At 30.8% G+C, this 22,513-nt stretch overlaps 10 protein-coding genes and 3 non-coding genes across 13 annotated transcripts; 7 read left to right on the forward strand and 6 right to left on the reverse strand.

Annotated features, from left to right (window-relative positions):
* Positions 1-285: 285 nt before the first annotated feature.
* On the reverse strand, positions 286-1,809 carry ASCRUDRAFT_27806 (glycoside hydrolase family 125 protein; the record flags this gene model as incomplete). The annotated part of the gene is made up of 1 exon (XM_020190017.1): positions 286-1,809. A coding segment is annotated over one exon (1,524 nt), but the record flags the coding sequence as incomplete, so codon positions are not given.
* A 515-nt stretch (positions 1,810-2,324) lies between these two features.
* On the reverse strand, positions 2,325-2,398 carry ASCRUDRAFT_t103. Its single transcript has one exon. It is a non-coding gene; the product is annotated as a tRNA-Ile (tRNA).
* A 168-nt stretch (positions 2,399-2,566) lies between these two features.
* On the forward strand, positions 2,567-3,238 carry ASCRUDRAFT_76433 (uncharacterized protein). Its single transcript, XM_020193470.1, has one exon. The coding sequence runs from the start codon at positions 2,809-2,811 to the stop codon at positions 2,986-2,988; it is 180 nt and encodes a 59-aa protein (XP_020046760.1). The 5' UTR covers positions 2,567-2,808; the 3' UTR covers positions 2,989-3,238.
* A 701-nt stretch (positions 3,239-3,939) lies between these two features.
* On the forward strand, positions 3,940-4,013 carry ASCRUDRAFT_t97. Its single transcript has one exon. It is a non-coding gene; the product is annotated as a tRNA-Ile (tRNA).
* Positions 4,014-4,546: 533 nt separating this feature from the next.
* Positions 4,547-5,008, forward strand: ASCRUDRAFT_8674 (uncharacterized protein; the record flags this gene model as incomplete). Its single annotated transcript, XM_020194931.1, has 1 exon — positions 4,547-5,008. One exon carries the CDS (start codon positions 4,547-4,549, stop codon positions 5,006-5,008), a length of 462 nt encoding a protein of 153 aa, XP_020046761.1.
* Positions 5,009-5,353: 345 nt separating this feature from the next.
* On the forward strand, positions 5,354-6,362 carry ASCRUDRAFT_8675 (leucine-rich repeat domain-containing protein; the record flags this gene model as incomplete). The annotated part of the gene is made up of 3 exons (XM_020194932.1): positions 5,354-5,879; positions 5,939-6,107; positions 6,197-6,362. The coding sequence occupies 3 exons, from the start codon at positions 5,354-5,356 to the stop codon at positions 6,360-6,362; spliced, it is 861 nt and encodes a 286-aa protein (XP_020046762.1).
* A 1,043-nt stretch (positions 6,363-7,405) lies between these two features.
* On the reverse strand, positions 7,406-7,489 carry ASCRUDRAFT_t102. The gene has a single exon. It is a non-coding gene; the product is annotated as a tRNA-Leu (tRNA).
* Positions 7,490-7,867: 378 nt separating this feature from the next.
* On the forward strand, positions 7,868-11,004 carry ASCRUDRAFT_76435 (cleavage polyadenylation factor subunit YSH1). The gene is made up of 4 exons (XM_020193471.1): positions 7,868-7,915; positions 7,991-8,089; positions 8,304-8,401; positions 8,660-11,004. Exons 1-4 carry the CDS (start codon positions 7,883-7,885, stop codon positions 10,977-10,979), a joined length of 2,550 nt encoding a protein of 849 aa, XP_020046763.1. The 5' UTR covers positions 7,868-7,882; the 3' UTR covers positions 10,980-11,004.
* A 213-nt stretch (positions 11,005-11,217) lies between these two features.
* Positions 11,218-13,371, reverse strand: MCM5 (MCM DNA helicase complex subunit MCM5; the record flags this gene model as incomplete). The annotated part of the gene is made up of 1 exon (XM_020191867.1): positions 11,218-13,371. One exon carries the CDS (start codon positions 13,369-13,371, stop codon positions 11,218-11,220), a length of 2,154 nt encoding a protein of 717 aa, XP_020046764.1.
* A 737-nt stretch (positions 13,372-14,108) lies between these two features.
* Positions 14,109-14,291, reverse strand: ASCRUDRAFT_81405 (uncharacterized protein; the record flags this gene model as incomplete). Its single annotated transcript, XM_020194613.1, has 1 exon — positions 14,109-14,291. One exon carries the CDS (start codon positions 14,289-14,291, stop codon positions 14,109-14,111), a length of 183 nt encoding a protein of 60 aa, XP_020046765.1.
* An 853-nt stretch (positions 14,292-15,144) lies between these two features.
* ASCRUDRAFT_8679 (leucine-rich repeat domain-containing protein) lies at positions 15,145-19,046 on the forward strand (the record flags this gene model as incomplete). The annotated part of the gene is made up of 7 exons (XM_020194936.1): positions 15,145-15,276; positions 15,717-16,159; positions 16,206-16,321; positions 16,581-16,953; positions 17,896-18,175; positions 18,240-18,934; positions 19,022-19,046. The coding sequence occupies 7 exons, from the start codon at positions 15,145-15,147 to the stop codon at positions 19,044-19,046; spliced, it is 2,064 nt and encodes a 687-aa protein (XP_020046766.1).
* A 134-nt stretch (positions 19,047-19,180) lies between these two features.
* Positions 19,181-20,730, reverse strand: ASCRUDRAFT_81407 (DNA polymerase delta subunit POL32; the record flags this gene model as incomplete). The annotated part of the gene is made up of 2 exons (XM_020194614.1): positions 19,181-20,599; positions 20,674-20,730. The coding sequence occupies 2 exons, from the start codon at positions 20,728-20,730 to the stop codon at positions 19,181-19,183; spliced, it is 1,476 nt and encodes a 491-aa protein (XP_020046767.1).
* Positions 20,731-20,981: 251 nt separating this feature from the next.
* ASCRUDRAFT_76440 (eukaryotic translation initiation factor 3 subunit E) lies at positions 20,982-22,401 on the forward strand. The gene has a single exon (XM_020193472.1). The coding sequence runs from the start codon at positions 21,008-21,010 to the stop codon at positions 22,349-22,351; it is 1,344 nt and encodes a 447-aa protein (XP_020046768.1). The 5' UTR covers positions 20,982-21,007; the 3' UTR covers positions 22,352-22,401.
* The last annotated feature ends 112 nt before the right edge of the window (positions 22,402-22,513 follow it).

The following is a 22,513-nucleotide window of genomic DNA, read 5'->3' on the forward strand; positions in this document are numbered from 1 at the left end:
AAAAAAAAAATTAATAATGCCAAATAGAATTAACTATAACTGAATTGAAATAAAAATTAACTACTAATCAAAATTAAATAAAAAAATAGTTTTAAATACATAAAATAACACAAATCTTTAACTAAAAGTATTATACTAATTGAATAAATAAAAAATTTAATAAATAATACTCCTTTATTTCACCCTTTTTATATTTTTCATTTTTCATTTTTCATTACTTTTTTTCTCATTATCATCACCATCTTTATTATTTTTATTATTTTTATTATTTTTATTATCTTTAAAACTATCATGAATACTATACAGAGTGCTTGAATATTCATCCTTGAAAATTAAATGAGGTTTTCTTTCAGCTAAATCCAAAATCGTTTTAGCAAACTCAGAATTTGCCCATGCAAACCAAGATCTTGTATAGATTAGCCCATTTTTACTATTAACATCAATGCTTTCGTGTATTAAACCTAGACCACCAGTTGTGGATAATAACAAATCAAGATTTCTCAAAATTTCCTCGTCATTATCAGTTGTTCTAATTCTAACACAAAGAGACATTGGCCATGCATTGTTCAATCCAATATGGGGACCACCAATTCCCTCAAAATATTTACCCTTTAGATAATACGGATTGCCTGAGTTCCTTAAAATTAGATCTCTCGTATTTAAATAAATTTGATCATTTTTATCCAAAAATCCCATATCGGGTAATGATAATAAAGAAGGGAGATTTGCATCGTCTATAAATAAAGCTGAACCATATCCATCAATTTCATAAGCAAACACCTGATTGTTATCGTCATTATCAACTGAGGAATGATTAAAAACAGCAAAATTATAAATTGAGTTTTTAATATTCAAAGCGATTTTTTCACAAATATCAGCATGTTTTTTCAAGATTTCAAATTTGGTTAATATTTTAGATATTTTTAATAGCTCAACAGATAAATGGGCATTTGATGGAATCAAAAATTGAAAAATAGTTGAATCATCACTTGGTCTGAAAGCAGATCTAATGAGATTTGTGTTGAAATTAACAGGATTGCCGGTGCCATGTAAAGGTAAAGTTTCAGAACTGGATTTAGTTTGCCTTTGAAAGGTGTAATAAAATGGTAATAGATTACCATTTGAATCAAAAGTTGGAGAGGACTCTCTTTTTAGTACGGTTAAAATATTTTCAAAGGCATCAATCCAATTATCATTAACAAAGGAGTAATCATTTGTGCTTTGGAAATATTCAGTTGTTAGAGTTAAAAAGGAAGTCAATGAATCTAGTTCATATTTACATTCAAAGACATGTTTCCAGTTGGGAACTGGAAAGACAGTATCAATAGTTGAAGGTTGTCTTTTAACACCAGAATTAATTGGAGGATGAAATGCATTGCAATAAGGAGAGGCCAAAATATAATTTGCTTGAGTGTTGATTGCACCTTTAACCAATTTCTTCAAAAGAGAATCATATTTAAGTAGAGGTTGATAGACAGATAACTGTCGTGTTGAATCTCTTAACCATTGAGCATGAATATCACCGGTTACAACAAAAGTTTCAAAAGGTTGGACATTTTTATGATATAGTATAGTTGTATCCAAGGTGTTAGGAAAAGCGTTTTCAAAGAGTCTAGCTAAATCTTGATTTTTGAATTTTGGTAAAAGATCCAGAATCACTTTTTCAACAGCAGTGGAAGCAAAAGTTCTACATTCCTTCAAGGGTCTTTGAAATGGTAATTTTAAATTGCCATTTGATAAAGGAGGATGAATCTCTTGAGAGTAATCTAAGTAGTCTTCGCATGAACTAGTCAATTGGCTTAATTTTTTTCTGAAGGATTTTTCTCTTTGTAAGTCTCTTTGTAGATCTGATATCTTGTCTTCTTCATCACTCAAGTTGATGTTTTTATTGTTGTTCTTATTTTTAAGTTTCGCACTACTATCGTGAACATTCTCATGGTTTTTCTTTTTGGGAGTTTTAGGATTGGAATTGGCCCTATTTTTGGTGTTTGCCTGATTATAGTTTTGGTAAAAGCCATTGATGTCCAAGTCTTTGATTGTGAAGGGCTCAACTTGATTGTAGTCATTGACAGTGTACCAGGAGGAGTCGTCGTACTCTTCCAGACCTATTTTCTGGAGGTAATAGATGATAAACAAAATAACAATGAACACAATGAAGTGCTTGTACTGTCTGAGACGCCTTTTCACAGCCAGTAAAGTAATCATCGTAGAAGCAGAGAGCAAAGGAGATGAGGAAGCACAAGAGGCAGAAAGAGAACAGCTTGATGGAATGAAATAATATGCCAAAAAGTCTAGCCTCTTCTGCAAAAACTAAAAAAATTAAATGGTCTCTAGCAGGATCGAACTGCTGATCCCCGCGTTATTAGCACGGTGCCTTAACCAACTGGGCCAAGAGACCTTCCTTAGAATGTCAAGCTTTAGCCGTATTACTAATATTACTAAGAGCTTAAATCGTAAAACTACAATGGACAAATTTTTAGGATTGTAAAAAAATCAACGAATTCATTAGAAGAAACAAACTTTATTCAACAACATACATTGATGATATTTTTATATACACAATAGGAACAATTCAAAAAAATAGGTAGAAGATACAAAAACTATTATACAAGCTTATTCCGTGGGCATTGAAAAACGGGCTAACAATTGATACAAAAGACAAATTCCAATATATCCATTTTGGAGGAACACCACTGCAAGAAACAAAACGAAAATCACTATCTCTTTAAGTTACTCAACACTCAATGAAAAATTATTTTTGTAACACAGAAATCACCATTCCTCTAAAACATGTTGTGAGCCTGTCGGATGTCTACATTTGGCTCCTGTTGGTTCCTCGGTATTTGTTACCGGTCTGCTCCCGTGACGCTCTGTGATCTAACCCAGTTCCCTATAAGAAGGGCTGGCGATCTTTTCTACGTTTTTCTTTCTGATATACTTCTCTACCTTTATATGATCATGGATTCGTTACAACAAATGCCCACTTGACATTAAAGAGAGAATCAAAGCACAAAATCCTACAGTGTTAACCGTTTGTATTGAGACTGCAATCATACACAATTACCTAGGAACAAAAGAGGGCCTACAGACACTATATGTTTTTGTTACCCATGTATGGCAATTTATAAGGTAAACACGATATAACATCTATTTCTTATTTATATTCATTCGTCCTTGATGTGAGTTTTCTTCCCTTTAGGGTTTTCTCACATCCATGGTAAAATTACAGGGACAGTTTTTGTAGTTTATATACGGACTAATAAACAGCACCGTGCAAGAACCCCCAAAGGTGTGCTCTTAGCAGTTATTTTTTAAAAAAACAAACAAAAGGATTGTAAAAATAATGGCTTATATTGAAATATATAACATATATCCCGGGCATGAAGCATCAAAACTATTAGTCAATTTGTAATAATCAACAATTAGGATGCGATTAAGCGGGAGTGTTTATCTCGGACCTGAGAAAGTAATACTTCAAATAACAAACACGTCTTCAATAGTTATGACACATCACTGAAATTCATGCTCATTGGTTTGGCTTGTCTAACTATAAAACATAATCAAGACAAACGACTCTAAAATATTATTCTTGCAATCCTTATTCCAAATTGAAGAATAGAAAGAAGCGCAAAGATTAATCTTGTGGTTTTTATTTTATCCAAAAAGTTGAAAGCAGGGTAAATTTGGTCAAATTAGGTCTTTGAAATGAGTTTTCACAATCTCTTGGATTTATATAGTGAGTTCTTTACATCTCTATGATACCCAAGATCTCAGTCTACTTTTATGAAATATTACGACAAATGAGTTTGCTATGTAACTTTAAATTAAAGATTATTACAAATAGTTCACCCAGCAAGGCAAAATCAATTGTTTTAACAAATAATTAGTCACAATAGTAATATTACAAATATTTTAATAAATTTGCAGAAGCATCACAAAGGTCTCTTGGCCCAGTTGGTTAAGGCACCGTGCTAATAACGCGGGGATCAGCAGTTCGATCCTGCTAGAGACCATTTAATTTTTTTATTTAGTTTTAACCATTTATAATGGTTGAATGGTTTGGGTTAATATTGTCAATTGTAATTAGATCAAGTCGATTCACTGTAGGATTTACTCTGTCCAAACTCATGTTTTGCCTGAGCTTCACAGAATTGAGAATTTGGTTCATAGAAGTTCTATTGGTGTTTGACTTTCACGCCTTCGGCCTGCGGGTCCCTCTTTGCTGAAGCAGCGTCAATAAAATGGGCAAAAATATAATAGAACTGGTTTTGCTTCGTATTACCAACATTATAAGATCCCAAGATATAATCCGAAACAGATCAAATGAAAACAAATATATTGCAAGGCATAATAATGGTTAATGTTGATGATTCGCTTATGTTTACAATAAAACATGCAATTTGAAACAGATTTAGTGAATTCATTATTATGAAACAATGATGAAAAATTATTTAATTGATTAAATTGGATCTTCAACTTATAAATATTCAACTCTTCACTTTTGCAATTAGAATATTGCGTTGCTGAATTCCTATCTGATATAATAATGACAATCGACTCTCATCATATACTATTTAAAATGGATCAACTTCCTGTTGACTTACTTGAAAAGACTTTTTATCATCTTCCTGAAGATCTTTGTTTGCTACTTACTTTATCCAAAATTAAAACTGTTCAAATCGCTGCTACTCTCACTTTATTTAATTTCATTTCTTTATCCAGTAGCAAATATGCTGTTTATAAGCTATTTAACCCAAAAAACATTTATTCAGAAGTTGGGTTTTGTTTTTTAAAGGTGCCAGATTTTTGGGTTCAAATTAATATTAAAGATTTTGATAAAATTAATATTGGACATATAAAAATTATTAATAATCTTACAATAAATTTAGATATTGCAGACTTAAATCAAGACTCGAGTCAAATATTAACTTCTATTCTATTAAACACAAAAATGTTAAAAAAAATTAAATTTAATATTATTGCTAATGCGAAAACTTTGAATTTTTAATATGAAATGCTTGAAGTTTTTTCGAAATTATTAATTATTTTGCATTCAAAATACTTGAAATCATTTTTCATTCATCTCAAGGGATTTATATTTGATGATTGTCACAAATTTTGGTTTTTCAATAAACTTTTTTTTGCAAGGACTTCAGACGATTTAACAAAACTTCCAACAAGAAATTTTAAATATTATTTGAAATATAAATCACATTGCAGTGGAAATTTGTTTTTTCATAGAAAGCGAAATCTTTATCTAAACAAATTGAGAAGTAATTTTTTGTATAAGCTACATTGTGATGATGGTTTTAAATTTAATAATATGAATTTTTTAAAAGGATTTTTTTCATTTATGGAGTTTTCAACTTTTAATTGTACAGTTGCTTCAATACTGTCAATTATACCCAAAATTTCGTCTTTCGCCAAGCTAAAAAAATTAAATCTATCTAATAATAAGCTAATTGATATTGAAAATATTAAACAAGACTTTGAATTGATTAGTTTAAATTTGGCTAACAATTCTATTTTTGAAATTGAACCTTTATTAAAATTAAAAACGTTACAAAAATTGAATTTGCACAGCAGTTTAACCTCATTTATCAATATTAATGTTATTGGTGCATTACCTGGACTAAAAGAATTGGTTTTAAGTTCCAATAATCTTGAATGTATTCCAAATTTGAAAGAGTTGGTCAACCTATCTAAATTAAACATAAAATGTAATAGAATTGAAAGTATTAAATTTTTAGCTTCATTGAAACACTTAAAATATCTAGATTTTTCATACAATCAAGTAGAAAATGTTGACTGTTTGAAAGAGTTGAATAATAATTTAATTTATTTAAATGCTAGCTTTAACCGAATCAACAAAATTAATAGTATAGTAGAATCAACAAAATTTCAAAACTCGGACTTAAATTTTAATGAAATTTCTCAGTGGAACTTCAAACTTTAATTATTTCTGGAAATAAAATTGATGATATTGGTAGTTTAACTTTATTAAAATCTTTAACTTTCTTGGACATGAGTTTTATAGGGATTCAAAGGCTACCAAATGATTTTGATGCATTAGAAAATCTTGAGACTTTAAATATATGTAGAAACAAGTTGGACAGTTATTTTTTAAAAAAAGGAAAATTTAAAAAATTAGTAAAACTTCGGGCTATTCATAATCGATTCAAAAAAATTTAGAAAGAATTCATGTTCCAGAAAATGTTGTAAGACTTGATTTTTCATTCAATAAAATTGAAAAGTTTTGTTTTGAAGATATATCAGAAATTAAATTATTAAAATATCTTGGATTGAGTCATAATAGATTAACAAGCTTGAAACATTTTTTAATTCCAAATACCCTTCAATAGTTAAATATTGCACATAATTGTCTTGAAAACTTTTCCATACTGCCTAATGATAAGAAACATAATTTGAAATATCTTAATTTAAATAATAACAAAATAAAAAACTTGAGGAATATCTTCATTCCGTATAGTCTTTAACGGCTATTTATTTCAAAAAATTATCTTGAAAATTTTTCAATCCGATTTGAACCCTTTGGGTTCAAGCTATTTCATCTTGATTTGTCATGGAATTTATTGAAATGTCCAAAAAACCTTGGTTTGCTGGAGAATCTCAGAGTGTTGATTCTAAGAAATAATAGGATTAAGTCAATCAATAAATTCCATAAAATTAACCTTTTAAAAAAATTAGAGACTTTAGATTTAAGTTTCAATGAATTTGGTTCTATATCATTTGAGTTGCCAAGGGATATAAAATCATTGAAAATTTGATATTGCAAAATAATATCAAAAAAGCAAAATTAAAGCTGAATGATAATTTGAATCATATAGAGATTTATTGGATAAAAAGTTCCAATGTAATAGCTTTTTGGTTTCGACTGGACAGAGTTTATCGTTCATCACCTTTATCTATAGATGATAATATATTCAGGAATAGAAAATAGCTTAGGGATGTCATTTTTCTGAAAACAGCGAGATTGGAGCAGAAAGTTATGGCATTTTTGGGACTTTTTTGGATAATGAAGAACTGAATGATGAAGATCGCAGTGATCAAACCAGAGTCATATAACTCAAGCAACAGTTGGAACTTCTGAGAGCAGTTGTATGTGTTTTTATTTAACGCCTCTTTAACATTTTACAACCTATATTTCATAGCATATTTTTTACTATTTTTTAATTCCTTTTTCCACTCTACATAAAATACTGGTTCAACTCACCTAAAAAAACAACTCCAAACACCTTGATTCTGAGCAAGCTGAGGCAAGTCTTGAATTTAAATCAAGCATAACCTAGAGAGGTTGATTTAATTTATTTATTTGTCTGATTTTGCAATGTGTAGCATCCATTTTCTTCTTACCATGTCGATACATACGCCAAAAATACAAAAATGAAGGATGCGAGGTTCGAACTCGCGCGGGAAATCTCCCAGTAGATCTTAAGTCTACCGCCTTAGACCACTCGGCCAACCCTCCAATAGATACCTAAGTCAGATATATAAAAATTATAGATTATTATAGCACAATTTCCAGTCCCATTGTTTCCTTTTTTTATCTATGGGCTTTCTGATCTTTTACTTTAGGTGGAGATAAAACCAACAATGGTTCCTTTGCTTTGAAACCACAATTCTTTTCGTGAGACTTAAACCACCCTTATGGACACGATATGCACTACATACATATACACATGCATATGAACATACATGTTTATACGATATAGTGCAGCAACTCACGTTTTCCAGTGCAGTGGATCGCAGTCACTTGACCGGATCTGAGCTTCAAAAATTGCTTCTTTTTCTGAGGCAAAAGTGCACAGAATGGTCAATGAAAAATTGCATTCTTGATAAATCCTAACAACGCTTCATCACAATGTCTAATTTCGATGAGAAGGAAGATAAATTTGTATGTTTTGTTAATTCTACTGCTTTTCTCATGCCCTATACAATTGATTACTAACTCTTTTTTGTTTGCTCAAAGGTTGATGAAAGTGATTTATTGAAGTTCCACTGCTTGGGTGGTGGTAATGAGGTTGGAAGATCTTGTCATATAATTGAGTACAAAGGCAAAACTGTCATGGTATGTATTTCCATCGAGTGTTAATAACTGTGAGTTGATTTGGCTTTAAAGCTGTTTGAAGCCCGAAAATTAAAATTCAAATATCGGCATTAATCAGATAAAAATCAAATCAAAATCAAAATAATTTTAAATTTACAAGATAATAAAACAAAAAACAAAAACAGAAAATTCTTAATTTCCAGCTTTACTAATATTTTAATTCCTCTTATTGCAGCTTGATGCTGGAATTCATCCTGCTTATTCAGGTATGGCCTCTTTGCCCTTTTATGATGAATTTGATTTGGAAAAAGTGGATATTTTACTCATTAGTCAGTATGTGTTCGTCTAATTCAACTATAATTCAACTAAATTACACAACAATTTCATACTTGATTGGTGTTTTTAGTCAGTTGAACTATTATTTTTTTCATTATTTTTTTTGTTAATTCTTCAAACATATCATTATATTTTCCTCTATCTCAAAATTGTTTTTTTTTTACCTAAAGTGACTGAATACTAATATATAAAATTATTTTATTTACTCGTTCATTATTTATTTTTTTGTTTTTTGTTAATTTATTTTTTTAAAAGCTTTCATCTTGACCATGCTGCTTCTTTACCTTATGTAATGCAACATACCAAATTCAAAGGAAGAGTATTTATGACTCATCCAACAAAGGCCATTTATCGTTGGCTATTAAGTGATTTTGTTAGAGTGACTTCAATCGGTGATAATAATAATTCCTCTACGCTATATACCGACGATGATTTGACTGATTCTTATGATAGAATCGAACCAATTGACTATCACTCGACGATTGAAGTTGATGGTATTAGGTTCACTGCTTATCACGCTGGTCATGTTCTTGGTGCTTGCATGTATCTCTTAGAAATTGGTGGTTTGAAGATTTTATTTACTGGTGATTACTCCAGGGAGAAAGATCGTCACTTAAATCCCGCTGAAGTTCCTCCTCATAGACCCGATTTACTAATTTGTGAATCTACTTTTGGTACTGCAGTTCATGAACAGATAGACGAAAAAGAATTGAGATTAACGAGCTTAATTCATAATACCATAAATAATTCTGGCAAAATTTTATTGCCAGTCTTTGCTCTTGGTAGAGCCCAGGAAATTTTATTAATCTTAGATCAATATTGGGCTGAAAATCCTGATTTGAAAAATATAGGTATTTTTTACGCTTCGAATTTAACAAGAAAATGTATGTCTGTATATCAAACTTATATTAATATGATGAATGATGATATTAGAAAAAAATTTAGATCTCAAAACTCAAATCCCTTTCAGTTTAAATATATAAAAAGCATTAAGAATTTAGATAAATTTGATGATTTGGGCCCCTGTGTAGTAATAGCCAGTCCTGGTATGCTACAAAATGGAGTTTCAAGAGAATTGTTGGAAAGATGGGCTCCAGATGAAAGAAACCTCGTCTTAATGACTGGTTACTCAGTTGAAGGAACTATGGCTAAAAACCTACTATCTGAACCTGATATAATTCCCGCTGTCAAAGGCTCTGAATCAATAACAAGAAGAATAAAAATTGAAGAAATATCCTTTGCTGCTCATGTTGATTTCAATCAAAATTCAAAATTTATCGAGTTGGTCAATCCCAAATCGATTATTTTGGTTCATGGTGAATCAAACCCAATGGGTAGATTAAAAAGTGCTTTGTTGTCAAAATATCATAAGTTTAAAAACACTAAAAAAGAAGTCAAAGTTTACAATCCCAGAAACTGTGATAGATTACACATACAATTCAAAGGCATTAAAATTGCAAAAGCAATGGGCTCAATAGCCGAAGTTAAACCAAAAGAAAACGAAATTGTATCTGGCGTCTTGGTATCTAAGAATTTTGATCTTAACTTATTAAGGGTTGATGATCTTAGAGAATATGCTGGACTCACTACCACGGTGATTAAAGAAAGACAAACAATAAGAATAAGTTGTGGTCCAGATATACTTTATTGGCATTTAATTCAAATGTTTGGCTATGTTGAAGTGTTAAATGATGATGAAAATGAATTTGAATTAAAAGTAATGGATGATATTATTATTGTTTTAGAAGATCAAATTTGCACAATACAATGGACTAGCGGTCTTATAAACGATTCATTAGCTGATTCTGTAATTGCAATTTTATTATCAATAGATTCACTTCCTTCCTCCGTCAAATTATCTTCAAAATCTTGTGATCATATTCATGGTCATGATGGTGAACACGTTGATGAGCATCATAAAAAAGAAGAATACAATCATTCTAAAATAACGGAAATTGAAATTGATTTAAAAGATGAAAACGAACCTAAAACTGAAAATAACAGTGAAGCTAAAACAAAAGTTAAAACAGAAGGTGTAGAAGAAATAAAGGTGGGGAATGAAGTTAAAGTGGAAAAAGAAATAAAAGTAAAAAATGAAATTGAAAATGAAAATGAAATTAAAATTGAAAATAAAAATGAAATTAAAATTGAAAATGAAAATGAAAATGAAAATGAAAATGAAAATGAAAACGAAAATGAACTGAAAATGAAAACAGAAAATGAACTGAAAATGAAAACAGAAATCGAAGACAAGAAACAAATATTCAAGAAAGAGTTTGATATGCCTGAGATACTAAGTAAACAGTTGATTTTGCAACATGCTGACTACTCGATAGGAACCAGAATACACAGAATATCCTGTTTTTTGAGAGCTCAATTTGGGGATTGGTTTCATGAAACTAAAGATAAATCTGGCGGAATAATTAAAATAGATAAAATCGAGGCCACTATTGATTATTTTGACTTAACAGTTGTTTGTGAATCTAAACCGTTGAAAGTGAGAATTGAGAATATTCTTCATCGGGCTACTGTAATAGTTGCTCCACTAGCACAAAAAACAAAAACATTTTCTTAGGAATTATAAATTATCTATTTTTTAAAATATACGTACTTTTAATTTTTATTTCAGCTTGAGCTGTAAGTTTGGATTTTTGGTTCAAATAACAATATAGTATTGGAAAACAAAACCAGAAAAACTAGAACAACTAAGGCATTGTAAATGAAGTAATAACAGTTCTTGTGAACCATAATTAATTGATATAAAACGAAAATCTAATCCAATAAAATAAAAAAGACAAAAAAAAACAAAAAAACTACGCACCACATCTAAAAACATTGGCCCTTTGAAACCTGAACTGAATGGTTTCGTGCTTTTCTAAAATGTATAAAGCTCTATCCAATGCTTCTTGAGAAAACCCTTTATTGTTGACAAATTCCTTTTTAATAGTTTTATACGATGTCGACCAACCAATTGGTAATCGTCTTCTTAATTGGTCCTCGATTTTCGACACCTCTGAAGCCAACTCGGCTCTAGTTTCGCTTCCTTGACTAGCAGCATCCATTGTAGACGCTCTAAACAATCGTATTGCTTCATCAACATGTTCTTCAGTGGCCACTGGTGATAGATGAAGTTTTGCTAATGCCTCAGATATACGGATGATGGCCTCTAGTTGACGAACTGTGATTGGAATCGAAGAACGTTCACTTTTCATTCTTTCACGTTTGCTCAATTCACTTCGAATTTCCACAAAATACGAGGCTAATTTCTCAGCAGCTTCTTCAGATAGTCTAGGAGCACATTTAGCTTTGCAATAAGAAATGTATCTTTTCATTTTATTAATGGGGATCTCACCCTCAACTTGGTGAACTTTGTCGAGATGGATATTCATAACATGGTTAGCTATTGAGATATCTCTTTGTTCATTATGCTCATCCTTTACGATAAAAATCATATCAAAACGAGACAAAATGGTTGTTTGGAAATCGATATTTTCACCAGCACTTTTCATCTCATCATAAGTACCAAATATTGGATTAGCGGCTGCTAGAACGGATGTTCTTGAATTTAGCACTGTCGTAATCCCAGCTTTGGCTATAGATATTGTTTGTTGTTCCATAGCTTCATGGATTGCAACTCTGTCTTCGTCTCTCATTTTATCGAATTCATCGATGCAAATTACACCGCCGTCAGCCAAAACCATTGCACCTCCTTCCAAATAAAACTCCCTTGTGCTTGAATCCTTTTGAACCGAAGCAGTTAAACCTGCAGCAGACGAGCCCTTACCTGATGTGTAAATGGCGATTGGAGACACCTTTTCAGCAAATTTTAGTAATTGTGATTTAGCTGTCCCTGGATCACCTAGTAGTAAAACATTTATATCTCCTCTTAATCTCATTCCATCAGGAAGTATTTTCTTCGATCCACTTAATAACAAGCACGCTATAGCCTTTTTGATATCATCATTGCCATAAATGGATGGAGCAATGGATTTCGCAAAGGATTCATATAGGTTTGGTTTTCTAGATAGTTTTATAAACTCCTCCTCTTCTTCCTCAGTGAATATAGCGTTTCCAGAGGCAGTGTGGTCAACATCAGTCTGAATACCTAGCACTCTCAAATACGGATTTCGAATTGCAACAGCTTGCACATTTTTCACCTTTGACTGATATATAGAATAAATGCCCACAATGGTGCATCTTGTGCCTGGAACCACTTTATTGGTCAAGTATCGATCAGCAGATAATAGAATATGTCTAGGCATCTCGCCGACAGGAACCATGTCTGGAGCTTCTTGCAATTTAAGGATTTGCTGGTCGATAAATTTCGATTTGTCATGAACAATGACATAAGGGTCCAAAGGACATTGGTTGGGCTCAGACCCAGGATTGGGAGGAGCTAGACATCTATTGGGCAAAGTTACTGATCCAAAACCAGAATTGACAGCAATTTTCATGGTATGTTTGCAAGATCTACAAACCACTTGAACCGAAGTTGGTTTGGATGTTAGAACAGATGCACTGATTATTATCCCAGCGATGCGAACGACTTTTGAAATATGAAAGGCATCTAAATCTCTTATTGATATCAAGCTGTCATTAGACTTCAAGATTAGTTGGCAATTGGGAAAATCAGTTGGAACTTCATCAGAGGATAGATATGCGATTTTTTTGGCAATCTCATTGATCGCTTGTTCAAAAAGTGGTATGTTTTCGGCAGGAGAGTCATATAGTTTCTTTTGTAGCTCTTCATTAAACTGGATTAAGTCATCCGAATCTACTACAAGACTATACTCTTTCCGCAACAAGTTTTCTCGCAATTGGTCTCTGTAGATGAACTGTGTATCCAATCTGAACTCAAGAATGAACGAACGAAAAGCCTTTATTATTTTGGAGAAAGATGTATTGGGAGTGTCCTCACCAGGAAGAACTCGAGCCGAGAAGACTTCAGCAACATCAAAAGCAGACATTTGAAGGTATTGTATGATATTATTGTGGTATTGTTGTGATGCCAAACGAGTTTGTTCAGTTGTTGGAGTTAGAAATCAATTTCAAGAGACAATAATGACTCCAAATTTTGAATTAAATTTTGATTTTCGTGTTTACATTTTTCGTGTCGAACAAACAACTTCCCCATTGGGAAGAAGCTGTCACGTTCCAGAAAATGAGTTAAAGTTTTTATTTATTTGTTTAAATGCTATGGAAAAAATGTGTAACAGTTGGCCAACTCTGAAAGATAAACTTATCAACTCATAAATCAAACAATAAATGGATATTGAAGTGCTGGATATTTCTATGTTTCAATCAGTGTAATGTAGGTGGGAGATGCAACTTTTGAACACTTGGAGAAATATTTATTTGATTTTTTTCATCTATCGATAGACTATGATCCAAATAAAGTAATTTTAATTTATGCTAGGTTTTGTTGGGCTTAACGGAGAACTCCTGAAAATTGTCGTGATTCAAAAAAACTGTTTGAACATTACCTGGAATCTCAAAATCTTTCAATTAGTTTAATAGATTATGATACAGTTTAATGATTTTTTACTTGGGAAAATTGCATTCATCATTGGCAGGAAATTAAAAACTGCCAGTCAAAAATAATGCTGTTCATATCAATACTTAAATAATCGGGTGTGTGAAAGTGCTTTTCACAGCAAATTAAGTAGCAAAAGAACTTGTTTTCTATAATAAGTTAATCCAACGATTAGCTCATAATTAAGTCAATGAAATCTGTACCGCCTTCCTTACCGATAATGATAACTTCTCCTGTATTTTTGAATTTTAAAAATAACAAGTCAATTTTTCTGTTAAATGATAGACGCTTTAATAGATTTATTAAGGCTTTCAAAACATTATTGTCGATGGTGGCTGGTAATCTCATTAACATGTCGGTATCAATATAACTGGCAGAGTTGTATGTAGTACCAACCACCTAGAAGGGTGTGTACTTGGTAAAGCTCATAGAAAGTAAATGGTCTGTAATTGACACAGATGTTATCATATATTGTGTTATAACTCTCAATGATAACCTTAACATTTAATTTGGGATTACCATACTTAAAAAGGGAGACAATATTGTATCTTCAATTGTCGCATAAATCAACAATGGTTTTAAATTGCTGATATCTTTCATTTTTTTTTCCTTGAGTAAATGGTTTAAAATTGGCAAAAAGATGGTTTGCACTTTTCAATAGTAGCATACACTCTTTCATTTCCGCTTAGTCTAGACCTATCAATTTCACTTGGGTATCACCACCGCCTTTAACTAAAGCAGTGATGTGCTTGTCGATATTATTATTTAATTGCTGGAATCCATTGGATATGGAAAATAAAACATTTGGCTTTTCGATGGTAACAACCCTATTGAATATCGCAGATTGATCGATGACAATCTGCCTATTTTCAAAACTTATGGAATTTACTTGACTGTCTAAAGCGAATTGTTGTTGGTGTGAACCTGCTAGCAAACAGACTTCTATACCAACAGATTATTTTTTATCAGTTGATCAGAGACATTTTTTGCTCTAGTGTCATCCAGTGAATGACTTCTTGGTTCAAAAAACCAGAAAACAATAGAATATTTGAGGTAACTGTCAAAAAAAGAGACTAAAAGCTTATTTATTTGCTTAGGCTCATGCATGTCAATGCGGGTTTGTACTAAACGCTCCGCATACTTGCGTTTATTATTTTGAAATACGCATCTCTAATATATGTGTCAAATTCAAAGAGTTGTATTCAATATGGACCTTGAAATTATCAAGAAAACCAGACAAAATATACTAGACAGACTACCACTACACATCCTCAACGCTATTTTGTCCAAGATACCTTTTAAACACATATTTTTGTTTATTTCATCCACCAATCCAATTGTTAAAGCAACATATTTTGAATTAATTTTTTGAACCGTTGAATTAAAATCATGGCTTTCTATTCCCGGTTGTTTCGATCTTTCTGACTATATTATCCCAAACTGTCTTTTAATATTGAACCTCAAAGATACTACGCTTTTTAAAGAGTATTTGAGTCAATTTTCTAGAACTATATATCTTGAAATGATTTTTCTCAATCAATGTCTATTGAAAGATCATCAAAGCATAATCAGTATGTTCCGTTCAGTTAAAATTTTTTTAATTCTAGTTCGATCACTTTTATATATTGAAGTTAATCCAGCTTACCCAAGAGATATAGCAACTGATGATATTTTGAAGTGTGGATCGCTAATGAAAGATTTACTACTTTCTCAGAAACACACACTAAAAACAATAATATTCAACTATGATATGTTTTGACCTATGAACTGCTCTATCAGAAAGTTTTTAGATGGTCGGAAAAAAAATGTGATTATCCCGAAATTTCTAAAATTGAACCTCGATATATCTTCTCAGATGAAAATATTGATCATTATTTTTCTAACTTGACAAAATTAGAATTGAATAAATTGAAATTATGTAAAATCGGATGTGGTTTGTTAAAATTAAAAAATTTAAAACACTTCAAAATGGAAAATAACAACTTTGGTAGATTGGAAACCATTCAATTGAACGAGAAAATCAAACGCATGGATTTATCAAAAGGTGAGATTAAAAGCATAAAAAATATGTTATTTCCAAATAATTTGACAACTTTGAAATTATTTCAGAACAAAATAAAAATGTTTAAGAATTTTAATGGGTGTGAAAATCTAGTCCAGCTAAATTTAAAGAAGAATTCTATTTCAAAGATTAAAAATGTATTCAAATTTAACCAATTAAAGTGTCTATTCGACAAATAATCGCATCCGATGTATAAACAATTTAAGTGCATTATCGAATTTAGAAGAATTGTATCTCAATAGTAATTGGATTCAAGATATTGAAAGCCCTAAAAACATGGCCAATTTGAAAATATTAGATTTATCTGGAAATCGTATTGAAAGTATTGAAAACTGTTTTGACGGGTTTGTCAATTTATAATTTTTATTTTTAAAAGAAAAACTATATTAAAAAATTTGATGTTTCCCCACAAAATTGTTAAATTTGGAGATAATTGATTTAAGCAGTAACAAAATAACAAAGATCGAAAATTTGGTTGGAAATTTGAAAGATTTGGTTTGGTTAAACTTATCGAGGAATAAAATAACAAAAATTGAAAATTTATATCAGATGAAGGATTTAACTGAATTAATTTTATCCAGAAAATAATATTAAACAAATTGAGAATTTAGATCAAATGGTAAACTTAAGTTGGTTAAATTTATCATGTAATGAAATTGAAATAATTGAAAATTTAGATCAAATGAAGAAATTAAAAAGATTAAATTTATCAAATAATAAGATTAGAAAAATTGAAAACTTAGTCCAGATGCTGAATTTAACTTGGTTAGATTTATCATCTAATAATATTACAAAAATTGAAAATTTAAACCATATCGAGAATTTAAAAATTTTTAGTTTATCAGAAAGTAAAATTAAAAAAATACATAGTGAGTTATGTGCCTCTCCAATCAGCTCAACTTTCCAGGCCATTTTCATGCAAAAATCACTGGATGAGAGAGAATTCGAAATGAAGTTGAATTTGCTTTAGAACCCGCTAAAAAATTTGAAAGGACTCTCGGCCTGGAACAACCTAAATCATTTGCGTATTTCTATGTATATATCGCATATCAATCAAAAAGTTCTTCCACAGTTGCCCTATATGAGTGAACTTGAAATGTACTCATGACACCCAGGAGAGATTCGATGAATTCAGAGACAAATTTTCAAATGTAAGAATCACTTGGATTAAATAAATAGAAAACACTCAAAATCCGCATAATCCGCACAATCCGCACAATCCGCAATCATTATAAATCATCAATTATAAATCATCAATTATAGTTAGGATACTCAGAAGCCGGGATGAAATCAGCTGAGACAGCCTATTGTCTTGACAATTTGGAACGGATGGTGAAGGCATTTGAGGTTGATTGTGATTGGCCCATAAAGCTGGATGGGGTTTTTGTGGTCAAGATGAGCTTGGTGCTGTGCCAAGCAGCAGCCGCGCCAAGCAATGTTGGATTGTCAGGGATCCTCAGGGTTTCCATCAGAACCAGTATGTGCATGCAAGCTTATACCACATCTGGAAGTGCTGTTATACATGATGCATGGGCTCACGTTTATAAATAGCTTTGATCTTAACTGAACGAACAGCGAATTGGAAACGATGAAAGAGTCTAGACTCAGCACGCCCAGAAGTGCTGAAAGAACCTATTGCACAGTTCACAGTTATTAAATACAAAGCGTTTTGATCTTATGAAAACAATGTCAATGTGGTTCAGCAAATGTTGGTTTTTTTACAACTAAATCTAAACCAGCTGATCCAAATAATAATAATACTGCCAAAAATTTAACCCTTTCTTTGAAAGAAGAATTTAAGGCTAAATTCCTCCTAATTTATTTTAAATGGTTTTCCATTTAAAAGGGATTTCAAAAGAGAAATAAATTAAAGTTGGTATTAAAATCAATTGCAAGTCAAATTTTTAAAACAAATATCAAAGAAATTTTAATCAAAGAAGGCTTGAAAGATTACGCCAGCAAATACGTTGAACCTTTAACCAAGATAAAATTCACCAGAGGGAATCATTTTAGAATTAAATCAGAATTAGGCCTAATTCGAATTAGGTTGTTTTTTTCCAAAAAAAAACAGGCATTTGATATACCCAATTCAGAAACTTTTTTTCAATCAATCAATAGTTCACTTATTTTAAGAGATAAGATTGAAGAGAACATTTCAAGTTTAAATCCAAATTTTGTGGCCAAAGATTCTACAGCTCAAAATAAAAATAAAATTGCCCCAAATTCCGCTTCTGGATTAGCTAAAAAAAACAAATAATGATGATACTATCACTGAAATCCCCTTTGATAATGACACAACTGGACAAAACAGCACAAGTCTTCCCCAACAAGATCCAAATTTTAATAAGTCTAAAACAGGAAATGCAATTGAAGAAAATCCTAGCCCTATTCTAAACAATGACATTTGGGGTCAATGTCTTCTTACCCTTAAACTGATCAACCATTTATTTACCAGTTTCAGTCCTTTTTCTATATCCACAAACTCTTCACGTTACAAAGCATTAAAAGAAGTGTACAATGAATACCTTCAGCTCCAAAAAGATATTTTGAAGCTAAGCAAGGAATCAGAAATAGTAGAAAATATTAAAGAGATAATGTATAGCTATAATGATATTTTCAGCTTAATTTTATCCCAGTACAAAGGCTTTACTAACTTTGAACTCTATCAAACTCACCAAATGCTCAATGGATGGTACTACGCCCAGCTCTTTAAGGATTACTTGGAAATAAAAGATATTTTGAATCTATCCTCAATTCTTGAAAAAAGGGCTTTAAACAAAGTAATAATTAATCTTTTTAAATACTTATCATTTAATAAAATGATGGATATAATGAAAATCAAATTTACTAAAAATAAGGATCTAATTATTGCAAAAAGTAAAGGAAATTTGGATATCATAGATATACTCATTGAATATTTTATAATCAGTCAATGGTTCCTTGAAGGTGCTTCACTTATTTATTTTTTTTTTTGCGTTTATATTATTATTTTATTGCTCTATGACTTTTCGTTTTATTTTAGTTTGATTTTTGTGCCCTGTATATAGCTCATTTGTTTTGCAAGAATTATTTATTTATTGCTATCCTGTTTCTACTTTTTTTTTGTATTATTCTTTTAAAAAAACTAATATATAACTTGAGGATTCTGTGTATTTTAATAGTATAAATATCAAATAACTTCTTATCTTGTTCCAAAAAAATTCATTATAGAGCTTTGTTTCCCCTTTTTTGAATTTGAAATTGCATCATTGACACTATTTTTTGCTTTAGGTCTTGATTGTAGTTTTGGTTTGGCTTTTGTTGTTTTAGAACTTTTATCAACTTGGGTTACAAGATAACCATCTTCATCCACAAAATTAGACATTTGAGGTTCTTTTTTTATAATAGTTTCTGGTTCGCCACTAATATTTCTTTGTTTAGAGAATAGTTCGGATTCTGCAAATAATTTCACCTTTGATCCGGACTTATTATCGAAAGAACTCTTATTTATTTTTTCAACTGACAGTTCATTATCTACATCTATTTCAATCATTTCAGTATCATCATTCATACTTTTGTTATTTATATCCTTTTCTAATTTATTTTTATTTTTATTTTTATTTTCGAGTGAAAAAGCATCTAAATCTGGGTCCACCATTTCCTCATCGTTATCATCATTAAATAAAGTTTCGAGTTCTTTTCTTTGTTTTAGACTTTCCTCCTGCATTTTAGTGAGACCCTTGCTGAAATTTTTGTTGATAGAAGTTCCAATTTCCTCAAATCCATCACTTTCGTCACCACTCTCAGTTATATTCGAAACTATAACTTTTTCTTTGGGTTTTTTAGTTTCTTGTTTTCTTGAAACATAAACATACTTTTGAGGTGGATTTTCAGTCTTGCTCCTTACTGAAGATCTGTTAACATTATCAATGCTTGTATTTACCTTGCTTTTATTCATATTTAAACCATTGTTGATAGAAGAATCAGTTTTAAATCTTTTAGTTGATCTAATATCAGTGTCTGGAGTTATAGAGTGAAGAGGCTTTTTCTCTAATTTTCTAGAAACATAATTAGAAGATAGCCCTGTATTGAAACTTGGGATGTTCTGTTTCTTTTCATTGTTAATAGTTTTAGTCGATATTTCAGCATTTGAAGCCTTATTTACATTTTTATTATTATTCAAAGTATCATGAATACTATCTGTTAAATGAGAACCCTTTATCACTCCCCACAATTCCAAGTTAGAATCATTATAGTTGTATTTAGTATCTGAAGAAAAAGCAAGATTTGACAATTTTGCTTCTGCTCCACTTATTATCTGATTTAAATTAATTTTTGAATGTAATAAACATAAACTGTAAACCTCAAGAGATATTATTTTTTGAAACTTGGATTTTCTTTCATTCAACTTTTCGCTAATAATATTAGAGTTATCAGTGTCATCGAATTCAATCACTGATATCAATGTTGAGTTGGACTGTGATAACAAGTCACTGGGATATCCTATTATTATGAAAGTTGGTTTTAATTTGTTTTTATGAGACTCATAAAAGGAAGCCAATGCTCTTTTAGCTTTTAAAGAATGAATTGAAAATTCTCTAGTTAGCCAACGATAACTGATCTAAATAAAATCCTGTTAGTAACCACTTGTGAGTCTTTAACCAATTGTATCACTGCATGCACTGCCAAACTTACAGGCTGTTTGTTGTTGAAAATAGTTTCCTGTAAATACAGTTGAATCTTGATATCCATTTTCAATCTCTAATTCGATGGTCTGCTGTGTAAACTGTTAGTGATGAGTTAAAAGATTGGTAATTTCTTTAAAACACCAACTGAACTTTGTTTTTTTATTTAAGATCTGATTTCGTGTTCCGAGGACTTTTTTTACCGTAACTACATCGGATGTTCTTTTAAACGTGATCAGAGACCGCATTAAATTTTCACACAATTTTTTTCATTCAAAGAAAATTTTGATTTAGCAAAGCAGAATCAGATAGGTGTTGGTCTAGGAAAGATATTGGTGGTGAAAATGAGCGACAATTCAGAATTAGAGTCTCCTTTAACAGAAAAAGAGCTTGCCATTGCTCGCAAATATGACTTGACTCCAAAAGTTATTCCTTTTTTGGATAGACACTTGATATATCCTTTGATTGAATCCTCCGAGTTATTATATGATGAGAAGACTGTAAACCAGTTGATTTATGATTTATTGAAGGATACAAATATGATTAGTTTTATCAAAGATCAATATTCTTTGTTGAATCCTGATGCTGAGTTATTTCCAAAAGAACTAGTTGAGAAGGAAAAGTTTATTGAAAAGGAACTATTGAGATTAGAAAATGAGACTGAACATACATTAGATATTTTATCTAGAAAGGAGGTTCAGGAACATTTGAAGCAAGATAAAACATATAATTGGGAATATTTAGAGAAAGAGCATGGTATTAGTGAAAAAGATATCAATGCTCTTTATGAATTCGGTCAGTTTCAATATAATCGTGGGGATTATGTTATGGCAAGTGATTTATTAAACAATTTTAAAGTTCTATCTACCAATGGAGAATTAATTGTATTTGCTACCTGGGGTAGGTTTGCTTCAGAAATAATTACTTTGCAATGGGATACTGCACTACAAGAACTAAGTAAATTGAGAGAAGTAGTCGATTCTCGTTCTATGAAGGATCCTTTGCTTCAATTACACCATAGAACCTGGATTATTCATTGGGCTTTATTTCCATTTTTCAATACCGATCAAAATGGATTGGACCAATTATGTGATTTATTTTTTTCATCATCATATTTATCAACCATTCAAGCTTCATGTCCATGGTTGTTGCGTTATTTGGTTGCTGCTGTTGTTTCTACATCTTCTAAATCTCATTCATCTCCAACTTTTCAAAAGAGATTAAAAGATTTAATCAGAGTAGTTGAACAAGAACAATATGAATATAATGATCCATTAACTGATTTTATCAAGGCTCTTTATATTGATTTTGATTTTGATCAAGCTAGATTTAAATTAGAAGAAGTTGCAGCAATTATTAAAACCGATTTCTTTTTAGTTAATGGCGGTGGATCATTTTTAGAAAACGCTAGATATTTGATTAGCGAAGTTTATTGTAGAGTCCACCAAACTATTGACTTAAATTTATTATCAAAATCATTGAATTTATCAAAAGACGATGGAGAAAAATGGATTGCGAAATTAATTAGAGATTCCAAAATGGATGCTAAAATCAATGAAAGTGATGGTACAGTTGTTATGAATCATCCAGTTTCTGGTATTTACCAAGAAGTGATTGAGAAGACCAAAGGTTTATCATTCAGATCTAATCAAGTTTTACTTTCCGCCATGCAAAAATCTGTTGATTGAATTTAGTTACATTATTTCTCTTTTAGTTCTTCACGATTTTTTTTTTATATACATACTTTTTTATATTTTTATTTAATTTTAATTTTAATTTTATTTTTGTTTTCATTTTTTTTTTTGCTGTTTATTAATTTAAAAATTTTGATTATTTTTAATTTTAAACTA

Source organism: Ascoidea rubescens, assembly GCF_001661345.1.
Source record: "Ascoidea rubescens DSM 1968 unplaced genomic scaffold ASCRUscaffold_8, whole genome shotgun sequence".
NCBI classification, from domain to species: domain Eukaryota; kingdom Fungi; phylum Ascomycota; class Saccharomycetes; order Ascoideales; family Ascoideaceae; genus Ascoidea; species Ascoidea rubescens.

What these genes read in the sequence shown, in the direction of transcription:
- ASCRUDRAFT_76433 (XM_020193470.1), top strand. Translation starts at nt 2,809, where the DNA reads ATGTCTACATTTGGCTCCTGTTGGTTCCTCGGTATTTGTTACCGGTCT.
- ASCRUDRAFT_76435 (XM_020193471.1), top strand. Translation starts at nt 7,883, where the DNA reads ATGTCTAATTTCGATGAGAAGGAAGATAAATTT. An exon ending in ACAAAGGCAAAACTGTCATG is followed by an intron (nt 8,090 to 8,303) that starts GTATGTATTTCC and finishes CTCTTATTGCAG; the next exon opens with CTTGATGCTGGAATTCATCC. An exon ending in GATATTTTACTCATTAGTCA is followed by an intron (nt 8,402 to 8,659) that starts GTATGTGTTCGT and finishes TTTTTTTAAAAG; the next exon opens with CTTTCATCTTGACCATGCTG.
- ASCRUDRAFT_76440 (XM_020193472.1), top strand. Translation starts at nt 21,008, where the DNA reads ATGAGCGACAATTCAGAATTAGAGTCTCCTTTAACAGAAAAAGAGCTT.